The 17566-nt window shown below is 39.3% G+C and overlaps 1 protein-coding gene across 3 annotated transcripts in view; it reads right to left on the bottom strand.

Moving 5' to 3' along the window:
* lamb4 (laminin, beta 4) overlaps window positions 1-11952 on the bottom strand; it is a 34463-nt gene extending 22511 nt beyond the window's left edge. For 2 of the 3 annotated variants that reach the window (XM_033634357.2, XM_033634356.2), the window contains exons 1-3: window positions 11739-11952; window positions 2014-2199; window positions 1020-1195 (exon numbers count right to left, since the gene is read on the bottom strand). In XM_033634357.2, the coding sequence (XP_033490248.1) occupies window positions 1020-1195; window positions 2014-2035 (198 nt within the window). In that variant the 5' untranslated portion in view covers window positions 2036-2199; window positions 11739-11952. The remainder of the gene's footprint in view (window positions 1-1019; window positions 1196-2013; window positions 2200-11738) is intronic. The other variant, XM_078167683.1, reaches the window with a different exon arrangement.
* Window positions 11953-17566: the final 5614 nt, after the last annotated feature.

Genomic DNA, 17566 nt, shown 5'->3' on the forward strand with positions numbered 1-17566 from the left:
ACATTTATTTTCTTTCAGTGCAGAAAGTATTTTTTTGTTATTTATACAGTGTAGAGAATATTTTTGTTTTTATGAATTTTCCAGTGTAGAGAATATTTATTTATTTTTATATATTTTACAGTGTAATGAATATTTTTATCTTTATGAATTTACCAGTGCATAGAATATTTTATTATTTCTTAAACAGTGCAGAGAATTTTTTTTACATTGTAAAGAATGCTTTGTTATATGTAGAGAATATTTTCATTTATTTTTTTCTCCAGTGTAGAGAATATTTAGGGAATTTCTTTTACAGTGCATATATATTTCTTGCATTTATTATATTTAGTGTAAAATTTCTTTATTTGTATTGTCCTGTCATGTAAGGAATATTTTTATTTTTTATTTTTTTCAGTGTAGAGAATAGAAGTCACATTTTAGCAGAAAACAGAGGAGGATGCGCAGTCATCTCATCTGATGGCACAGAGTTAAGAGTACAGAACAGTAAAGAAAAGCAATGAACAGAAAAGTACAATAAAAAAAACAGAAAAGCAAAGAACATAAAACAACAATTAAAAAAAACAGTAAAGAAGAGAAAAGAACCATAAAGAACAGAAATGTAAAGAAAAGAGAGAACAATAAAGAACAGTGAAGACCAGAAAAGAAGAGTTAAGAACAGAACAGTGAATAGCAGTTCTAAAAAAAAACTTTCTGTGAGAGAATAAAGGTTAAACAGAATGAGGAGATGACAGAGGAGGACTGGAGGAGCAGGAAAAAGAAAGAAGGAAAAATGCAGTAATGAATAGAAAAGATTCCTCGGGGTGGGAAGAACAGCGTCAGATAATAAAGTGACAGATCAGAACATGTTTCAGTATGAAAGTCTGAGTACGAGCCAGAAACACATCAATCAGCCAGAGAACACAAAGAAACCAGAGGAAGAAAAGATGGAGCGAGAGAACAGAGTTCAGCTGAACTTATAGACCTTTATATACCCTCAGCTCGTCATACAACACCCCCTCCACCCGCCTATAGACTCTGACCTCCAGGTATCCGATGATACAGTAATTCTGTGGTCCATCCAGCCCGCAGGTGGATGAAGCTGACAGCTGAGCTGCTCGACCCACCATCAGGTCACCAAGCTGGGGATTGCAGGAGCCACCAGGACACTGGTCCTGGGGGTCCTGGGGGTCCTGGAGCTGAGCTGCTGGAAGAAAAACTGCAGAGAGACGGCTGGTTTAAATTCTGATAGAGATCTTAAATCTGTCTGCGTGAATTTTAAAGTAACGTGTTTAAATTGTTTCAACAGACATGAAGAATATTTCTAATAATAAGAAATAAAAAAAAACAATTATGAATCTGTGGCTTGAATACTTTATTCAGTGGAGACATCAGAGAGCTTCAACTAAGAGCTGCAGTAACATGATATGCAAGTCTATGAGAAAATATATGCAGTGTATATGTTAAATAAGAGAGTCTATACTGTGATAGTGTCAGACAGGCTGCAGGATTTTCCTTTATAAAAGAACATATATGTTCAGCTGTCACAGGTGAGACATGTTTTCCACCAGGATAAAGACGTCATTATACTTAGTAGTCTAATTAAGACTAATAGCATATCGTATTGTTTGTGGAACAAGAAATTTTCGGGAACAGACTGAGAGGAAAAACAAGTGACAACAGGTAGGAGAATCCTCCATCAGAGTTCAACAAGTGATCACACGTCTAAAGACACTTCCTCTGCTGACAGGGCAAAGTTTAATACCAAAGTATCAGACTGATTCTGCCCATGTCTGCGCTCCTGATACAACCTGGATCAATCCATCTGGATCAGTCCATCTGGATCAATCCACCTGATAAAGCCTACAGGGGTCAATACACTGCCTGTCTACCTCCTCTCTTTCTCCTCTCCTCTCTTCTTCTCTTCTCCTTCCTTCCTTCCTTCCTTCCTTTCCTTTTAGGAGCCAGGTTTAAGTGATGAGACAGATATGTGGTGGTGAATAGAACTGATTAGAATAAACTTTATTTACAACTCACCTATAAAGAAGATGAAGATCATGTTGTGCTGCTGGTCTCTGGTGGATTCTGATGGGCTCTGCTCTTCAGTGGACTCTGATGGGCTCTGCTCTTCAGTGGACTCTGATGGACTCTGGTCTCTGGTGGACCCCGATGGACTCTGGTGGACCCCGACAGACTCTGGTTTCTGGTGGGCTCTTTCACTGTCTCCAGTGGAGCACAAAAACAGTTCTTGAACAGGTAATGACGAGATAAAATGTACAATTCATTGTTTGACAGCTGATCTGAGGCCAGGGGCCTCATTCAGAAAACTGTGTTGAGGATTTATGCATAAAGTGGCTTACAGAAAACACAGACAGTCTTGATGTACAAAAATATCATGATTTATAACATAGTGCACACGCATGTCCCTTCCTGGTTTCTCCTTGGTGCACATGAGCAAGTGTCCTGTCCCCATATCTCCCACCCTTTAAATTCTCATAGTTGCCTTTAAAGTTGCTGGGGCAGCTGCATGACCTGCCCTCTAGCTACATGACTCGCCCACCATACCTGCACATCAGTCCATGATCAGCCCTAGCCCAAGTTAGCAATTAGCTAGCTTTGAAGTATTAATTTTAGTTTTAGTCTAGTCTTTGTGTCAAACTGTCATTTTAGTTTTTATTAGTTTTAGTCACGTTCATACTCTTTTTTGTCTAGTCAAGTTTCAGTCAACTAAAAGTCTGAGCATTTTAGTCTTATTTTAGTCAGAATAATCCATGACTATTTTCGTCTCGTTTTAGTCGATGAAAACGGATGACATTTTAGTCTAGTTTTAGTCAATGGAAATTGTATTTTAGTCTCTTTTTAGTAATGCAATTCTATTATACCCAGTCAATATAGTATAAGTAGGCCTACCTAGTATAGTATAACCAAACCAAAATGTTCTTTTCTAAATTAGCTCCTAGTTAGAGCTAAATATATATTTATTTATACAACAGTTAGTTCTGACCGAGTAATTTGATTGGACGAGAGGCATTGCGTGAGTGCTGATATAGAGTATAACATCACTGGGACATGTAACAGTAAAATCACTCCACTCACAGGTGTTATAAGTAAGGGATAATGTATAATGAGCTGGCGAATACTGGGAAAATAACTCCCGACAGGAGAATAGAACCCCGACGCGCACCCTGCCCTGCCGGCAACGGCTGAATCTCCTTGTCAGGGCAGCGTCCCTAGCAACGCTGGGCTACATAGCAACAGTCATTACACAGTATTGTCAGACCTCTGAATGCCGCGACTGACCAATCAGAATACAGTATTTAATAGAGCTGTGTAATAAATATAAATACAACCGTTAATTAACCAACTGTCACACTCGCTACATTGACACAAACTGACACTAGCGTTACACCAAGAAGATGGATATTTTCCCCCAAATTACATTTGAATTAAATTATGAGTGGTCTTCAGGAGAGGACGAGGAAAAGGAAAGCCAGGACTCTTCTGTGCAGACCTCCAGGTGTGTTTGTGTAACATCAGCCGACCTCGACAGACTGGAGAGGAGCAAAAATTAACGGTCAGGAATTATCAATGATCATCTGATGAGGTACTGATGAGGATGAGGGAGAGTGGAAGCTGAATCCGGCCGTGCTAACATCCAGGTTTGCCAACGTTTCATCAGCCAAACTGGACGAAGTTACACAGTTGCAGATCAATGTAAATACAAAGTAGCTTGTGAGTTCCTGGTGTGTGTGTGTGTGTGTGCCGCGTTGCCTGGCAACAGACTGGGGGGAATGTTTTTTTTTTAGCAGAGCTACATAACATACTTAAATAATTTATTTCATCACCTTTTGTTAACATTTCCTTACTCAGCATTGCTGTTTAAGCTGTTGTTGAACTGTTGTATAAAAGCAATATCACATGAGAGCGAGTGATGTTGTACTGTATATCGTCACGGCTGTAATCCGTCTGCATAGTGCAACGCACAGCCTAGGAAACAGAAATACTGCAAAATAATAATAACAACGCGACTAAACATTATAACGTTATTTCGTATCATCTCGTTTTGGTCAACGAAAGCAGAGGTTTTATTTTGTAAACCACATTTAGTCTCGTTTTTATTTGTCAACAACATTGCATTATATATTTAATTATACTTATCGTCACATGACCACCATTTACAGTGTGTCTCGTCTTGTTTTCGTCACGTGATAAAGGTTCGTTGACGACGATATTTAGTCATACTTTTCGTTGACGAAAGCAACACTACTGGGAAGGGTGCAGCGCATTATTTATGCTAATACTAACTTAGCAGTTCGCTAGCTATCAAGTATTGCGTTAAAAGAGAGGTGGTTAAGGTTAGGGTAAGGGTAATGGGAAGGGTACATCTCATTAGTTGCGTTTACATATTCATATAGGCCTAAGCCTCACGCTCAAAATTTGTTTTACGGCACAGATCAAGGTCAATTTCATCAATCTGATGGCAGTATTGATCATCTGCTTAAAAAAGTCCAGTAATATGTCCTGTTGTGACAAAAAGAAAGATTTCAAGGGGGTTTCGGGGGGGTTTCCCCCGGGGAAAAATTTGAAAATCCACACAGCGAAATCCTTTTTTCATGCAATTTCATACAGAAACAGATAATAGATAATAGACGGGTGCATTACATTAGCGTATCTCATCATGTTCGTGTGTAGTAGGACACGCATTAGAACTACGCTTTTCTTCTTGCCTCGTTTTTTTCTTAAAGAAATTCAGCAGACTCATCTAACAAAAAAAAATGCTAAATTAGGGATTAACTAACGTTAGCTATTAAGTGTTACGTTAAAAGAGAGGTGGTTTAACTTAGGGTATGGGGAAATGGAAGGCTACATCTCGTTACTTATGCTACTGCTAAATTAGGGATTAGCTAGCTAGGGGATATTACATTAAAAGACGCATAATTAAGGTTAAAGTAAGGGTATTTCATTACTTATGCTAATGCTAAATTAGAGATTAGCTAACATTAGCAATGAATTATAATTATAATTAATTAATTATTTCATTTCATTTCATTAATTATAATGATTAAGGTTCGCACAAAGGTAATGAGAAGGATAAATGTCATTACTTATGCTAACGCTAAGGTGGCAATTAGCTAGCTATGAAGTTACGTTAAAAGAGAGGTGGTTAGGGTAAGGTAATGGAAAGGCTAGGTCTCGTTACTTATAAAGTTAATCACGTCTTCATGTATTATGAATTTTAAAGTGGATTATTGCTGCATTTGCTCTCATTTATTGACTACAGTGTAGCGTTGTAGCAGGGTTCAGATAACTATCAGGTTGCTGGGTTTGTCTTTGTACTAGTGGTGGGCGTGGTTTGAAAGGTAAGCTACAAATGAAGTGTGTCTGCAACTACAAGTCTCGCAGGATTGCTGGTGCTACAGCTGAAGAGGAACTGGGCATAATTAAAAGAAAATAAGACTTGTTTTGTGAAAACATAAGTTGTAAAACTAGTAAGTGAGTGGTGTTACTTTTCTTCCATACCTTGTTTTTTATTTTTTATTTTTTAGAAACAACACATCACACCCATACACAGGTGCATGGTGGTGGCACTAGTCTCAATTATATTTATTGGAGTGTGAGTGTAGAAATCAGTGGCGTGTGGTGCATCAGTGGACGACGTGTGTAAGGGTGCAGAGAAAAAAATGTGATATTATGTTTACATGATTCATTCTTGTAAATGTATATAGATATATTCCAGATATATAATGAGTCTGACACAAGCTATTCGTGGACCAGGACATAAAATAGTATCTCCTTCCCACCACCACAGCAGTAAACTGTGAACCCTGAAGGGACTAATGAACTTTAACGGGAATGTTTGGGCCTCAGCAGTAATTGTGGGGATTTACTGAACTTCAGTGTGTTTCTGTTTCTGAGCTCTGAGTACAATCTGCACCTGCGTTTCAGGTGAGAAGTTTGAAAAACAGATCCATTAACACTAATAGCAGAGATGAATATCTGCTGCTCTTATCGTTGGTAAACCTCTGACTGAAGCACACATGTTACACTAACTATAAAGTACACCCTGCTCAGATGCTGACAATTCATCATCTGGGCAAATGAAAACATGGAGTTAATGCACTGTTCAGTTTTTTACAAGCGGAAAATATTATGAGTGTGTGTTAACCTTTATTCAAACTGTGGACACCGTCATTTTTAACATGTGTTACATTATCAGATTTGGATTCATCGTGTTAAATCAGGGGAGTCATTCATAAATATCTATTGCATTACATATAGAAATATCCTCACATGCTGTCCTACTTCAACACGCTCATCTACTGTAAATCTGAAGTTACTGTTCCATGATGACGACTCCTCCTACTCTCACAATGCAAACATGACACAGATACTGTCAGACTGTGTTACTAGAGATAGTTCACTACACCTCAGAGCTAGACCTGATCTCTAACATCTACCAAAGAATAAATGTTATCAGTGAGCTGATCTGAAAGCACTTTTACAGGAATCTCATGAGTCTCTTAATAGTAACCCAGCGGCCAGCCCGCAGGACCTCCCAAGGTGATTTTTGATGACTGATATGTAAGACAGCTGTTTTATGTGGTTTCATTATATGAACTATCTTTCAGAAAGCTATGCCCCCTGTGGTACCATCAATGCTGACCACTTCAAGAGATAAGCAACACAGCAGTCTCAATAAACGCTTCTGTCAGACAAAAACAAACAAATAAACAGTTATAAGCCTATGAAGCCTTATCACAGTCCACACATCCATATTTTCCAGATGAGGTCCAGACGATCTAAATCCAGTGAAATATTTGTCCAAACACATTATTACATCCATGGATATCCAGAAACTGCTGTTGTATCGTTCCAAAAAGTCATATTCATTCACATATGATCCATAATTTCTCCTGTTTGCATATCAACAAACCAGACTGTGGGCAGCCATGATGGAGGTAGATTCCTGGCCTTTTGATTGACACCTCATTTGAGCCAATAGGAGCCTTCCAAGGCTGTTGCTATGGCCTCCATAGAGTGTGCCAGGGCTGACGTCAAAACCTGGAAGTTTAGCATTGCGCTGGTTCCCAGAAGAGAAAGTGAATGTGATTTTTGCATTGCGTTTTGGATTATGTCAGAAAATAAGCTCTGTGGCTAACACAAGTTTATGATACTTACAGGTTTTGTTCAGCGAGATAATCTTCACATATGAAAACCTTTCATACCGCATTTGAAGCTTAAATGCGATCGCCAGAAGTAAAAAGCTAACGTTAGGCTTTAACGGACTACATGACTACTCCGCGGTCGCATGACTCTTGATGTCGCCGCCACTAAGCTTTCAACTGATTTCGGCTGCTTTATTTTAAAAACATTGTATAATGGGGAAATCAGACTGTTTAAGCTAAATAAGAAGCTGTAATGGTGGACTGCCAGCACTCTCGCCTGTTTGGGGGTGATGACGTTTAATGTCCCCGACAGGGTTTGTAGTCGTCTTGAGCAACTTGTTAGCAACCGCCTTTTTTATGACACGTAAAAGCTTCAAAATTCACAAGTAGGGTATTTACTGACGTGTTTTATGTCGTAGAACAAAACCTGAAACTCGCTTAAGCTTTTGTTAACCACAGACCTTATTTGAGGCATTTTACCAAAATCCCATTCAAAAAACGTATTGACTTTTAGAGGAGAGAACCAGAAGTGCTAAAAGCGCTAACGGAGTTCCGGGTTTACTGGCACACTCTATAGCCAACCAGGGCCTGAGCTGAAGAGACGTGCATCACTGATATTTCTGAGGTCTAAAGGCATTGATAATGGGCCTACAATGTCTTGTACTCAATCAGTATGTTTACATGACATGAGAGAAAATAGATCTATTGTGTTAGTCCGACTAAAACCTGACTTTTAAAACACATGGAAACTTGTTAGTCCAACTGAAATCGTACTGAATCGAACACTAACACACCCAAATAATGCGACTGAGAGTCATTTTACTCCTGCATGTATGCAGTCAATTAGACCCAAACTGGCCGAGGCACTCTGCGCATTCTCCACAGTTTCTGCCCCGGGCTTTACTCCAGAAGTTTAATAGCATTAAATACGAAATCTGCAGCATCTTTTTTCATGAAAATATTCAGGCAAAGATATAAAACCTTTCATTTCAGTGTGCTGAAACTTACAGATATCAATGACAGAAGAACTGATTCTGACTGTTGGGGAAAAATCTTCAGCGTTATCTTTCAAATGAGGCCATGCATGTAGATGTACTACATGAAGCAAGAACAGCTTTCATTTTACTTTGAGTATACCTTGGAAATACATTTTAGGTGGATTTAGGTGAATTTTACAGGATCATGAAGTGTCCTAAAGAACCCTTAGAACCTCACCCATGACCATTTAAGGTTCTGTGCTGAAATACATTGAGAAATAACAAGACAATTTTCTTCCTTCCAAACAGTGTGAAGGATCAACAGACTTAAAACAGTTAAGTGTAGTTTGTAATGTGCAGTTTTGAGATGTGTGAGACATAAAGGTGTGGAGAGTGTAGCTCGGTAATGAAGACAGGCAGCGTCATCTCCTCCAGGGTTGTCTTTAACTGCATATTTGAGGGTAATGTACTAGAAGGTGTCAGTTTTGAATCACTTGAGCTTCAGAACACATGCAAGTATTATTTTACTCCTTTTTCACAGCTTTTCCAGCCCCTTTCTGCTCTGTTGATCTGCTCTCTACCTTTAATGTGACATGAACAGTGTTTCTCCACACCAGCACCACCAAAATATTTTATTTCTGACTAGAGAGACCAAAGTCATTCACTCTGTAAATGTACAATAATGATGTAGTATGTCATAAAGATGGGTGGCTCTATCTTTCTGCAGCTTGTGTCTATTCATGTAAATGTTGGTTCAGACTGGAATGTAGCTATCGTGTTTAAAACTGGGGCTCTGGCTCAGGCCCCTGCTTGAAAATGACGTGCCCAAAATGAATAGAGTTTATCTCTGCAAACATCACTAGCAAACTTGATATCATAATAAAAGTAACATTTGTGATATCTGATAGAGAGGTGCCAGCACTGACACAGATGTTACTGGTTCAACGACGAAGTAAGACAAAATGTATGAAAGATTTCATCTCTGCATAACAAAACTTTAGACCTTACAAATGAATATGTCTCTGGAGTTATGCAGTTGCAGCTCAAAACTTTTCACACACAAACACTGTCATGACGTCTGTATATAACTTGTGCATAGACAGATGCTAAAAACTGAAGCAGAACAAAATTAGAGAGGTTTTGTAAAGGCATGTAAAAGTCGAAATACCAAACTGGCCACTGTGGGTACATTTGTGCACCATCTGTGCTGCCATGTAAGGCTGACCCCTCAAAAGTCGGAGATTCAAATTGTCAGTCAGAGACCCCTCAGTTGACTAAGACTGCGTCAGGTCGAGCAGTTGTTTTTGTTGTTTGTTTTTTGTCAAGTCTGTCTACTGTGCTGTGTATTTCGGAGTGAGCGCTTTTGACTTTCACACTACTCTTTGGCACAAACAGCTGACAGACAGATGTGATGCAGAGGCGCAGAGAAGTCACTTTCTACTGTACGGCTCCAAGACAACATTACATTTTCTCTTTCCTTCTCCTTGAAGTGGTGAATTTACAGCTCACAGCAATTGACCTTTTGCTAAGCCCCGCCCCTTTGTTATGGTCTGACAAGCTGTCAGAGCAAGCATGGAGCCCACACTGTAACTAACAGCACTCCCTGAAGAAATATTATCATATTTGGAAAACGGAACCAGTGATTCCAGAGAGAAGCAGACAGAGGGGTCTACAGTCTGTGTTTGAAGGATATATCCAGGATGTCAAACTGACTCAGCAGCAACAACAGGTTAAAAAGACAAAGATAGTTAGAAGCTAAAGCCGAACTATAGGCTACAGATCACAGTGTAAAAGTGAACCACCACATCACTGCTGATCGCCACACAAGACAATGACTATAAAGGGAAACTTTGCTGATACTGAACCAGCTGTGTGGCACCGCAGTGTGTGCAGATGAGCAGTGTTTGGCTTCACCCAGCACCTGGACCTCTGCCCCTGGACGGGCAGGGATCTCTGGGTGAAGTCAAACAACGTTCATCACTAAAAAGCAAAAGCAGCATGTGTATACATTCAGTAGGCTATATCTTCAGTAGCTAGCTAGCTAACCCTACTTTTTGTGACTGTGTAGACTGTAGGCATAGCAAGAATGTAAGCTCACATCTCTTGCTCCACAGTTTAGTCCACTCCAAAACACTGCTGCCTGCAGCCGCCTCACCACCACGGTTAACTTAGTTTTAAGTTGAATATTTGACAAACATTCAGTCCAGACCCAGCGGCCTCATTTAGAGTCAGCTTCACTTAACGTCGGCAGCTCACCTCCAGCTCAGTCTGACGCGGACCGTCAATTGTTGTACAAATAGAACTGCGTGTGCATGACTGCAGCTGCCTGCAGATGCTCAGTGCAGAAAGTATGTCAAAGCCTTAGGCTGACGGCAAAAGCTTTCTCCGATGATCCAAATGAACAGAGGCACTGATCACCACCTTGACTGAAATCGGCCCAGAGGTTTGGATTACACATTTCTCACACAAGTTTTGACACAAAAACAGCTGAGACATTTGGAGATTGTGCTTCATAATTTAAATGTTTTAACACAGGACGAATCAAATTAAAGCGTAACACAAGTGATAGTATTAGGGTGTGGTTTAATGTGCAGTGACGCCACCTACATGCATGAGTTCTTCATGTGTTATGACTTTAAGAGAGTTTAGCATGTACAAATAGGCAGAAATTAACCTATTTAAAATGATGATCTACTCCACTTCAAGAATGTAAGTCAGCTAATCATCCAGCACAAAATCCATTCACATTTAAAAATAATACAACAGTCTGATAAATACCACACATCCACTCATCACTAATAAAACTTTAACCTTCAAGAACACAAGTTTCTATTTAGAAATTATTTTGAAAATGGGAGCATGCCTATCCCAGCTGACGCCGGGTAAGAGGCGGGGTACACCCTGAACAGGACGCCAGACCATCGCAAGGCTGACACATGGAGACAGACAAACAATTTATAGTCACATTCACACCTATGGGCAATTTCTTAGAGTTACCAATTAACCTGACATGCATGTCTTTGGACTGTGGGAGGAAGCAAGAGTACCCGGAGAAAACCACGCTGACACGGGGAGAACATACAAACTCTGCACCGAAGGGTCCCCACCTCTGGTTTGAACTAGAAACATTCTTGCTGTGAGGCGACAATGCTAACCGCTGCACCACTGTGCCGCCCACCTGGAAATATGTGACTATGAAATGAATGACAGCTTCATAAGACGTAGCTGAATCTACTGTGTGCAGGAGCTGCAGGTAAAATGATTGCTTCAGAGCTCCTGTTGCATTTGCATTACAGCTCACACTACACAAAATCTAAAGTAACTACTGAGCTGACCTGGTTAGATTTAATATACAGTAAATATAAATAGTTCCTGTTAAAAACTAGTGATTATTTGCAGGATGGTGCAGAGCAACACCTCCGATATGTCATCTCTTTAATGACACTTTATCATCAGTCTACTGTAACTTTATATAAGGCGGTGCACACACCATAAATCACCATGAAGTCATTCACAAATAGTTTTACTTCTCCAGTCAAAGGACAGGAAAAAACACCAACTGCATGAGTTTTGATTTATAATAAATTCTGTGTCACAAAGAGAATGAATGTGAGCCTACCTGCTTCTGCCTTCTGCTGCCACCCTGGAAGAATGAACACATCTGGGCAGGTAACAGCACACCTGAGACAAACATAGCCTGAGGCTCTTTTTGTCAATGAGAGAGAGAGATAGAGAGTGGGAGGGAGGGGAGCGATGGATAATTTGTGTAGGAAAGATGAGATTAAACAGACTGTATTTAATCAAGGTTCAGAGTAAAAATACTCAATAGTTTTTAGGTCTACACTGCAGCATAAAATAGAAGCTTTACAACAAAATAAAATAATCAACAGTGCTGGTACTGCCCCCTCATGGACTTTCCATGTTCAGATACGATGTGAAAGGTACCCTGGGTGCTTTGGTTTTTGACATCCTAGAATGCCATGTCAAGTTCTGCCTGTAACATGCACTGTCTTCTTTCAAAATACACTTTTATTTTTACAGGAAATTTACAGTTTACATACAGTCTCTTTCAAAATAAAGGCACTACATTGGTAAAACACTGCGAATTGCCTTCAAAAACTATCGCACGTAGGTAAGTTTAGCAAAAAGAACAGGGTTTGGCTTTATAATCTGAGGACACAAACACCACTCTCTTGGGTGAAAGTCAGTGTTTGTTGGACCCATCCACCACCCCTTCTCAGACTTTCGTCGCCTTAACTTACATTAGTGTCCCGCCGCGTTTCCCCCTGATGCCCCTGAGCGACATTAAACTGTAACAGTGACAGCTGCATATCATGCTGACCTTAAGGGACGGGTTTTTCATCAGTGTCTGATGCTGACCAACATCATTGTCCCGTCTTTGCCCAAGCGGCAGATTTCAACAATTTCGGAGTGAGACCATGTTGAAATAAGGGCAGTAGTTTTGGAGGATGGTAGATATATGTAACTTACGTGTATAACTTAGATAACTTTTTCCCTGCAGGTGTTAAAGGCCAACAAACCTGAACCGGGTGGTGGGTTTTCAGGGATGGGCTTTCCAACAGTGCCAAGCTCAGGCAGCTACGAGCAGGGGAAGTAGGTGTAGCCCCCCAAAATAAAGACTCTTCCCCAGGGTGTTTCTCCGCAAAGGTAAGTTGTAGAGACATGGGACCAGGACAGGCATGCTCAGAGACCACAAGAACATGGCAGTAGAGGGGTAGAGTTGCAAGTGTCTACCATCTCCCGTCTCTGAGATGTGGTGGCAGGATCAGATCAGTCAACACTTTGGCTTTTTGTGTCAGATGTTGATATATGTGGGGAATAAAGCAGGTTCTAACAATGCCAACAACTGTTGACGGGATTGGGGGGCGAGGGTGCAGGGAAGCTGATGTTGTGTGTTTGGTGTGTGGTTAGGGAATGGTGAAAGTTATCTTGATGATTCCCCCCCGCCTTGTTAGGTGTATAGTCCTGCTCAAAGGTTAAGATTAGGTTTTTAAATACCTTAATAGGTGCTAGGCATCAGCCAAGGGCAACTGTCACTTCATGTTCAACTCCAAGAAATCAAAGGTCTGGAAAAGCTCAGTGTTGACTTTTTAGATTGGTTTTGGATCCTGAATGTGGAGTATATACAAGTATATTAGTGTGTGTGTCTGTTAGGGTGTAGGGTGTATAGACCATCTTTGTTCACATCACCATCATCTGTGTTGTCATCGTTGTCGTTGTCTTTATCATCATCACCGTCATTATCCTTGTCTTCGTCTTCATTGTCGTCATCGTCGTCTTGTCGTCAGTTGTCTTTGTTGTCGTATTCAGGTCATCCTCATCATCCCCATCATTGTCACAATCATCGTTGTCATCATCATCATTGTCGCCGTTGTTGTGATATGAAACGCAAAAATGTAACATATCCATGGCTTGTAAAAAGCTGTAGGGTATATGGTAAGGGTACCAGAGTGTACCTGTTAGGGTGTAGGGTCATCAGTGTCATTAGCATTGCCAGTCAGTCATCATCGCTGTTCATCTTTGTTGTCGCTGTCATCGTCATCACAATCATCTTCATCCCTGTCATCATTATGTCAACATCATCATCATCATCATCATCATCATCGTCATCATCATCATCACCACCCGTATCGTCTTCACCGAAATCGTTGTCATCATTTTCACCGTCATTATCATTGTCATGGTCATGATCATTATCGTCATCATTACCATCATCGTCATCATTGTTGTCATCATCATCATTGTCATTATCATGTTGTACTCATCATCACCGTCATCATCATCTTCATAATAACCATCATTGTCATCTTCATTATCACGTCATTATAGTCGTTGTCCTCGTCATCATCACCTTGTCATCATCATCATTGTCATTATCAAGTTGTTCTCATGATCACCATCATCATCATGGTCATCTTTATTATCACTGTCATCGTCATTATAGTCGTTGTCATCACCATCATCACCATCATCCATGTCATCAACATGTCATCGTCATTATTATCACCACTAAAATGTCATCATCATCATCACCATCATCATTGTCAGTGTCGTGATATGAAACATAGAAAACGTACAAACGTAGCGTATGATGATGATAATAATAATAATAATAATAATAATAATAATAATAACAATAATAGTAATAACTTTATGTATAGAGCACTTTGGGAGCTGAAGAAGAAGAAAATACAGAACAAAAGTGATATTAATAAAACATGCCTTCACCGACTTGACATGGTTTTCAGGAAGGCATAATGCTGATGTTTTATTCTGCCGACTGAGATGAGTTATTCACATTGAGATGTTTAGTTCAAATATTGTAACTCAATTACATGAAAAACACTGACTATAGAGTTGATGATCAGTATATTAATCTTGTGATAATCACATCGTTTCAGTTTTATTATCAAATCAGGTGATGACACACGTTCTATTCACTGAAGAAGGCCATGGAATACAATCAAAACTACACTGTCAAAAATAATACACAGGGAGATTTATGTATCCAACAGCTTTGAATAAAACGAAAACTGTTTATGAAATTATGTCATTTAAGTGTCTTTACTTTTATTTATTTGTTTCTTTAGTGACAGATCAGCAAATTGAGCCTCCTCAGAGCACTCAATAAAATCTACAAAACACACTGAGACATTTTCTGTCTGTCTCTGTCTCCCTCTGGTGGACACCAGACCTTCTAAACTAAATAAAATATGCAAAATAAAATTGCGACATGGCTATGATTTGCTGCAATAGACAGCACATAAAGTCCTTGAGATCAAGTGTTTTAAGTCAGTTTTATTAACTCTCTGTGTGATTGACTCTGAATTTTCCTGATACCTTAATACTAGCCTGAAAGAGGAGTGAGAACCACATAATGAAGTATGTTCACTTGTCTCACAAGAACCTTCACAATGGGAATGCCGCCATAACAATGATATTAAACAAATGCCTCTTTCATAATAAACAAATATGTTTGTAATAATAACCAAAGATGGGGGTGGGGCTTATATTGGATCTCAGTAAAATAAATCAATAAACAATATCATTACATAAAGCCTGCAGGTGTTAGGTGATGGTTTGGCTAGCTACATTTTTTGCACAAAAACACCAAGAACAGCCCAGATGATGTGACCTAGTGTTAAGGGGTTCTTTAATATTTCCTCCACTTAAGTTAAACAAATTTCCCCCCAAGCAGCAAAAGACAGCACTCAGTTCTCAAGAAGGCGTAGAGACCAGAGTTTCTGTCTGACAACATTTGCTAACATGAGGCCTGCATTTGATTGAGGAAGGATCAGAATGTCCTGAGTGTGCATTTCCTTAGCTCTCTTAAGCCCTGAGAAAGGGCATCATCACACCCTGATTGCTCCAAACTCCTCTCAGTTCTTAATCAGGAGTCACGACCCATACCCTGCACAACTATGGCAAGCCGTTTTAACATTTAATAGCTAGACTGGATATTCATTACTGATATCTGCAACATAATTGTGTCTAGTCAAAACTCTTATTCAAGATATCTGTAATTAGATTTTGACTAGTCAAAACTCTAATTACAGATATCTGTAATTCAGTTTTGACTAGTAAGATTCAAACTACTTTTGCCATTCATGTGTATGGGGTTTGTCATTACAGATATCTCCAGTGTAGTTGTGGATATCTGCAACTGAATTGGAGATATCTCTAATTCCAGTTTGAGATATCTACAATTTAATTTTGACTAGTCATAATTCAAGTTCAAGATATCTTTAATTATCATCAATTAAAGATATCTACATGGTCCTTTCTAGATATCTTGAATTAAGTTTCAGATAGTCAGAATGAAGGTGTAGATATCTTGAACTTGAATTACGACTAGTCAAAATGACGTTAGAGATATCTGCAACTATTATTTTGACTAGTCAAAACTGAATTACAGATCTACAACTGTCATTTACGCTGTGTGACGAGTTGACTATCGTTTTGAGTAGCATCATTGCTGATATCTGTAATTCAGTTTTGACTAGTCAGAATGACGTTATAGATATCTTCAATTAAAATTCATACTAGTCACAATGACATTACTACTAGTCAAAATGACGTTGTTGATATCTATAATGGTAATTCCGGATAGTCAAACTTAGCGATTAAATGTTAAAATGGCTTGCCATACACAACAGGTGATCAGAATTACCCTCCAGTCAACTCAGGGGAATAGTGACATCCAGCTAAAATGAATTCAATAAAGGGAAATGACAGCACAAACCAAATAATGAGGGACTGCTGCACATGAATGCAGCCAACTTTAGCATAAAATCTTAATTTCAATCCTAAATTAAATAGTAAACTAAAGCTTTTAAATAAATGTAGTGGAGTAAAAAGTACTATATTTCGCTCTGAGATGTGGCAGAGTAGAAGTATAAAGTCAAGTACAAGTACCTTAAAATGGTACTTAAGTAGAGTACTTTAGTTACTCTCCAATGGAGAGCCTAACACTACCAGTCTGAGGGCTGTACACCATCACAGAGGTGTTTGTTTATTCACACTGACTGACAATACTCCAATGGGATCATAGCAGTGATGTCACATGATAAACTAATTTTAGATGATGGTTACACATTTCTCTCTGGGCTGAGAAACCGCATCATGATCATCTGTCTGATGAAACATTTAACAACCAGATGCCCCTGAACGCATCGTGCTAGTTCCTGAAAAGAGACGAGGATTATGTTACCAAAAACAACAACAACAGGTTTAATGCCTCGTCATCCTGGATCATCCCAAGAAGTTTAGAAACTTAAACTTAAGGCACAGTTCTTCAGTAAGACGACCATCACTGCTGCTGGGCAGTCAGAAGATGATCCATCGGCTGGATCAGAGCAATGAAGCCTCCAAAAGAAGCTTAGAGGACTGGATTACAGTGGAACTGTTGTTCTGTTTCAATCTGCCAGACTAAGATTATTTACATTAATTAAAATAATCATAAGTACAACTAATTAGCCTGATGTGACCCAGGTGTTTGTGTTTTCCTTTTGGCAGGTAAAGAAAAAGCTGACTAATAATCATGAATGAATGAATGAATGGTTTTCAATGACAGGCTCCAGGATGGAGTTACAGGAGGTCAGACCATATTTTCTGTTAAGGATTTCAGTGCTATTTTTTTTGCAGATACAGGAATAAAACACAAGTAAGAGGGGACAAAGCCTTGTTACTACTATACCTTCTTTTACCTGACATATGAACTATTTTTTAAACATGTAAGATGTTGTGAATTATAATCATTGTAAAAATTGGACCTGGACCAATAATATCAGATTATTTATGACCCTTAAATGCTGCTCCTCATACCAACCAAGAGTGAGGGAGCTTTCATGCACCATAAAGGATAAGATAAAATGGTAATATTATCCAAAAAAAGAAGCTGCAATGTTGCCAAACAGCATCAAAATC

This window comes from Epinephelus lanceolatus, chromosome 5 (genome assembly GCF_041903045.1).
Source record: "Epinephelus lanceolatus isolate andai-2023 chromosome 5, ASM4190304v1, whole genome shotgun sequence".
NCBI classification, from domain to species: domain Eukaryota; kingdom Metazoa; phylum Chordata; class Actinopteri; order Perciformes; family Serranidae; genus Epinephelus; species Epinephelus lanceolatus.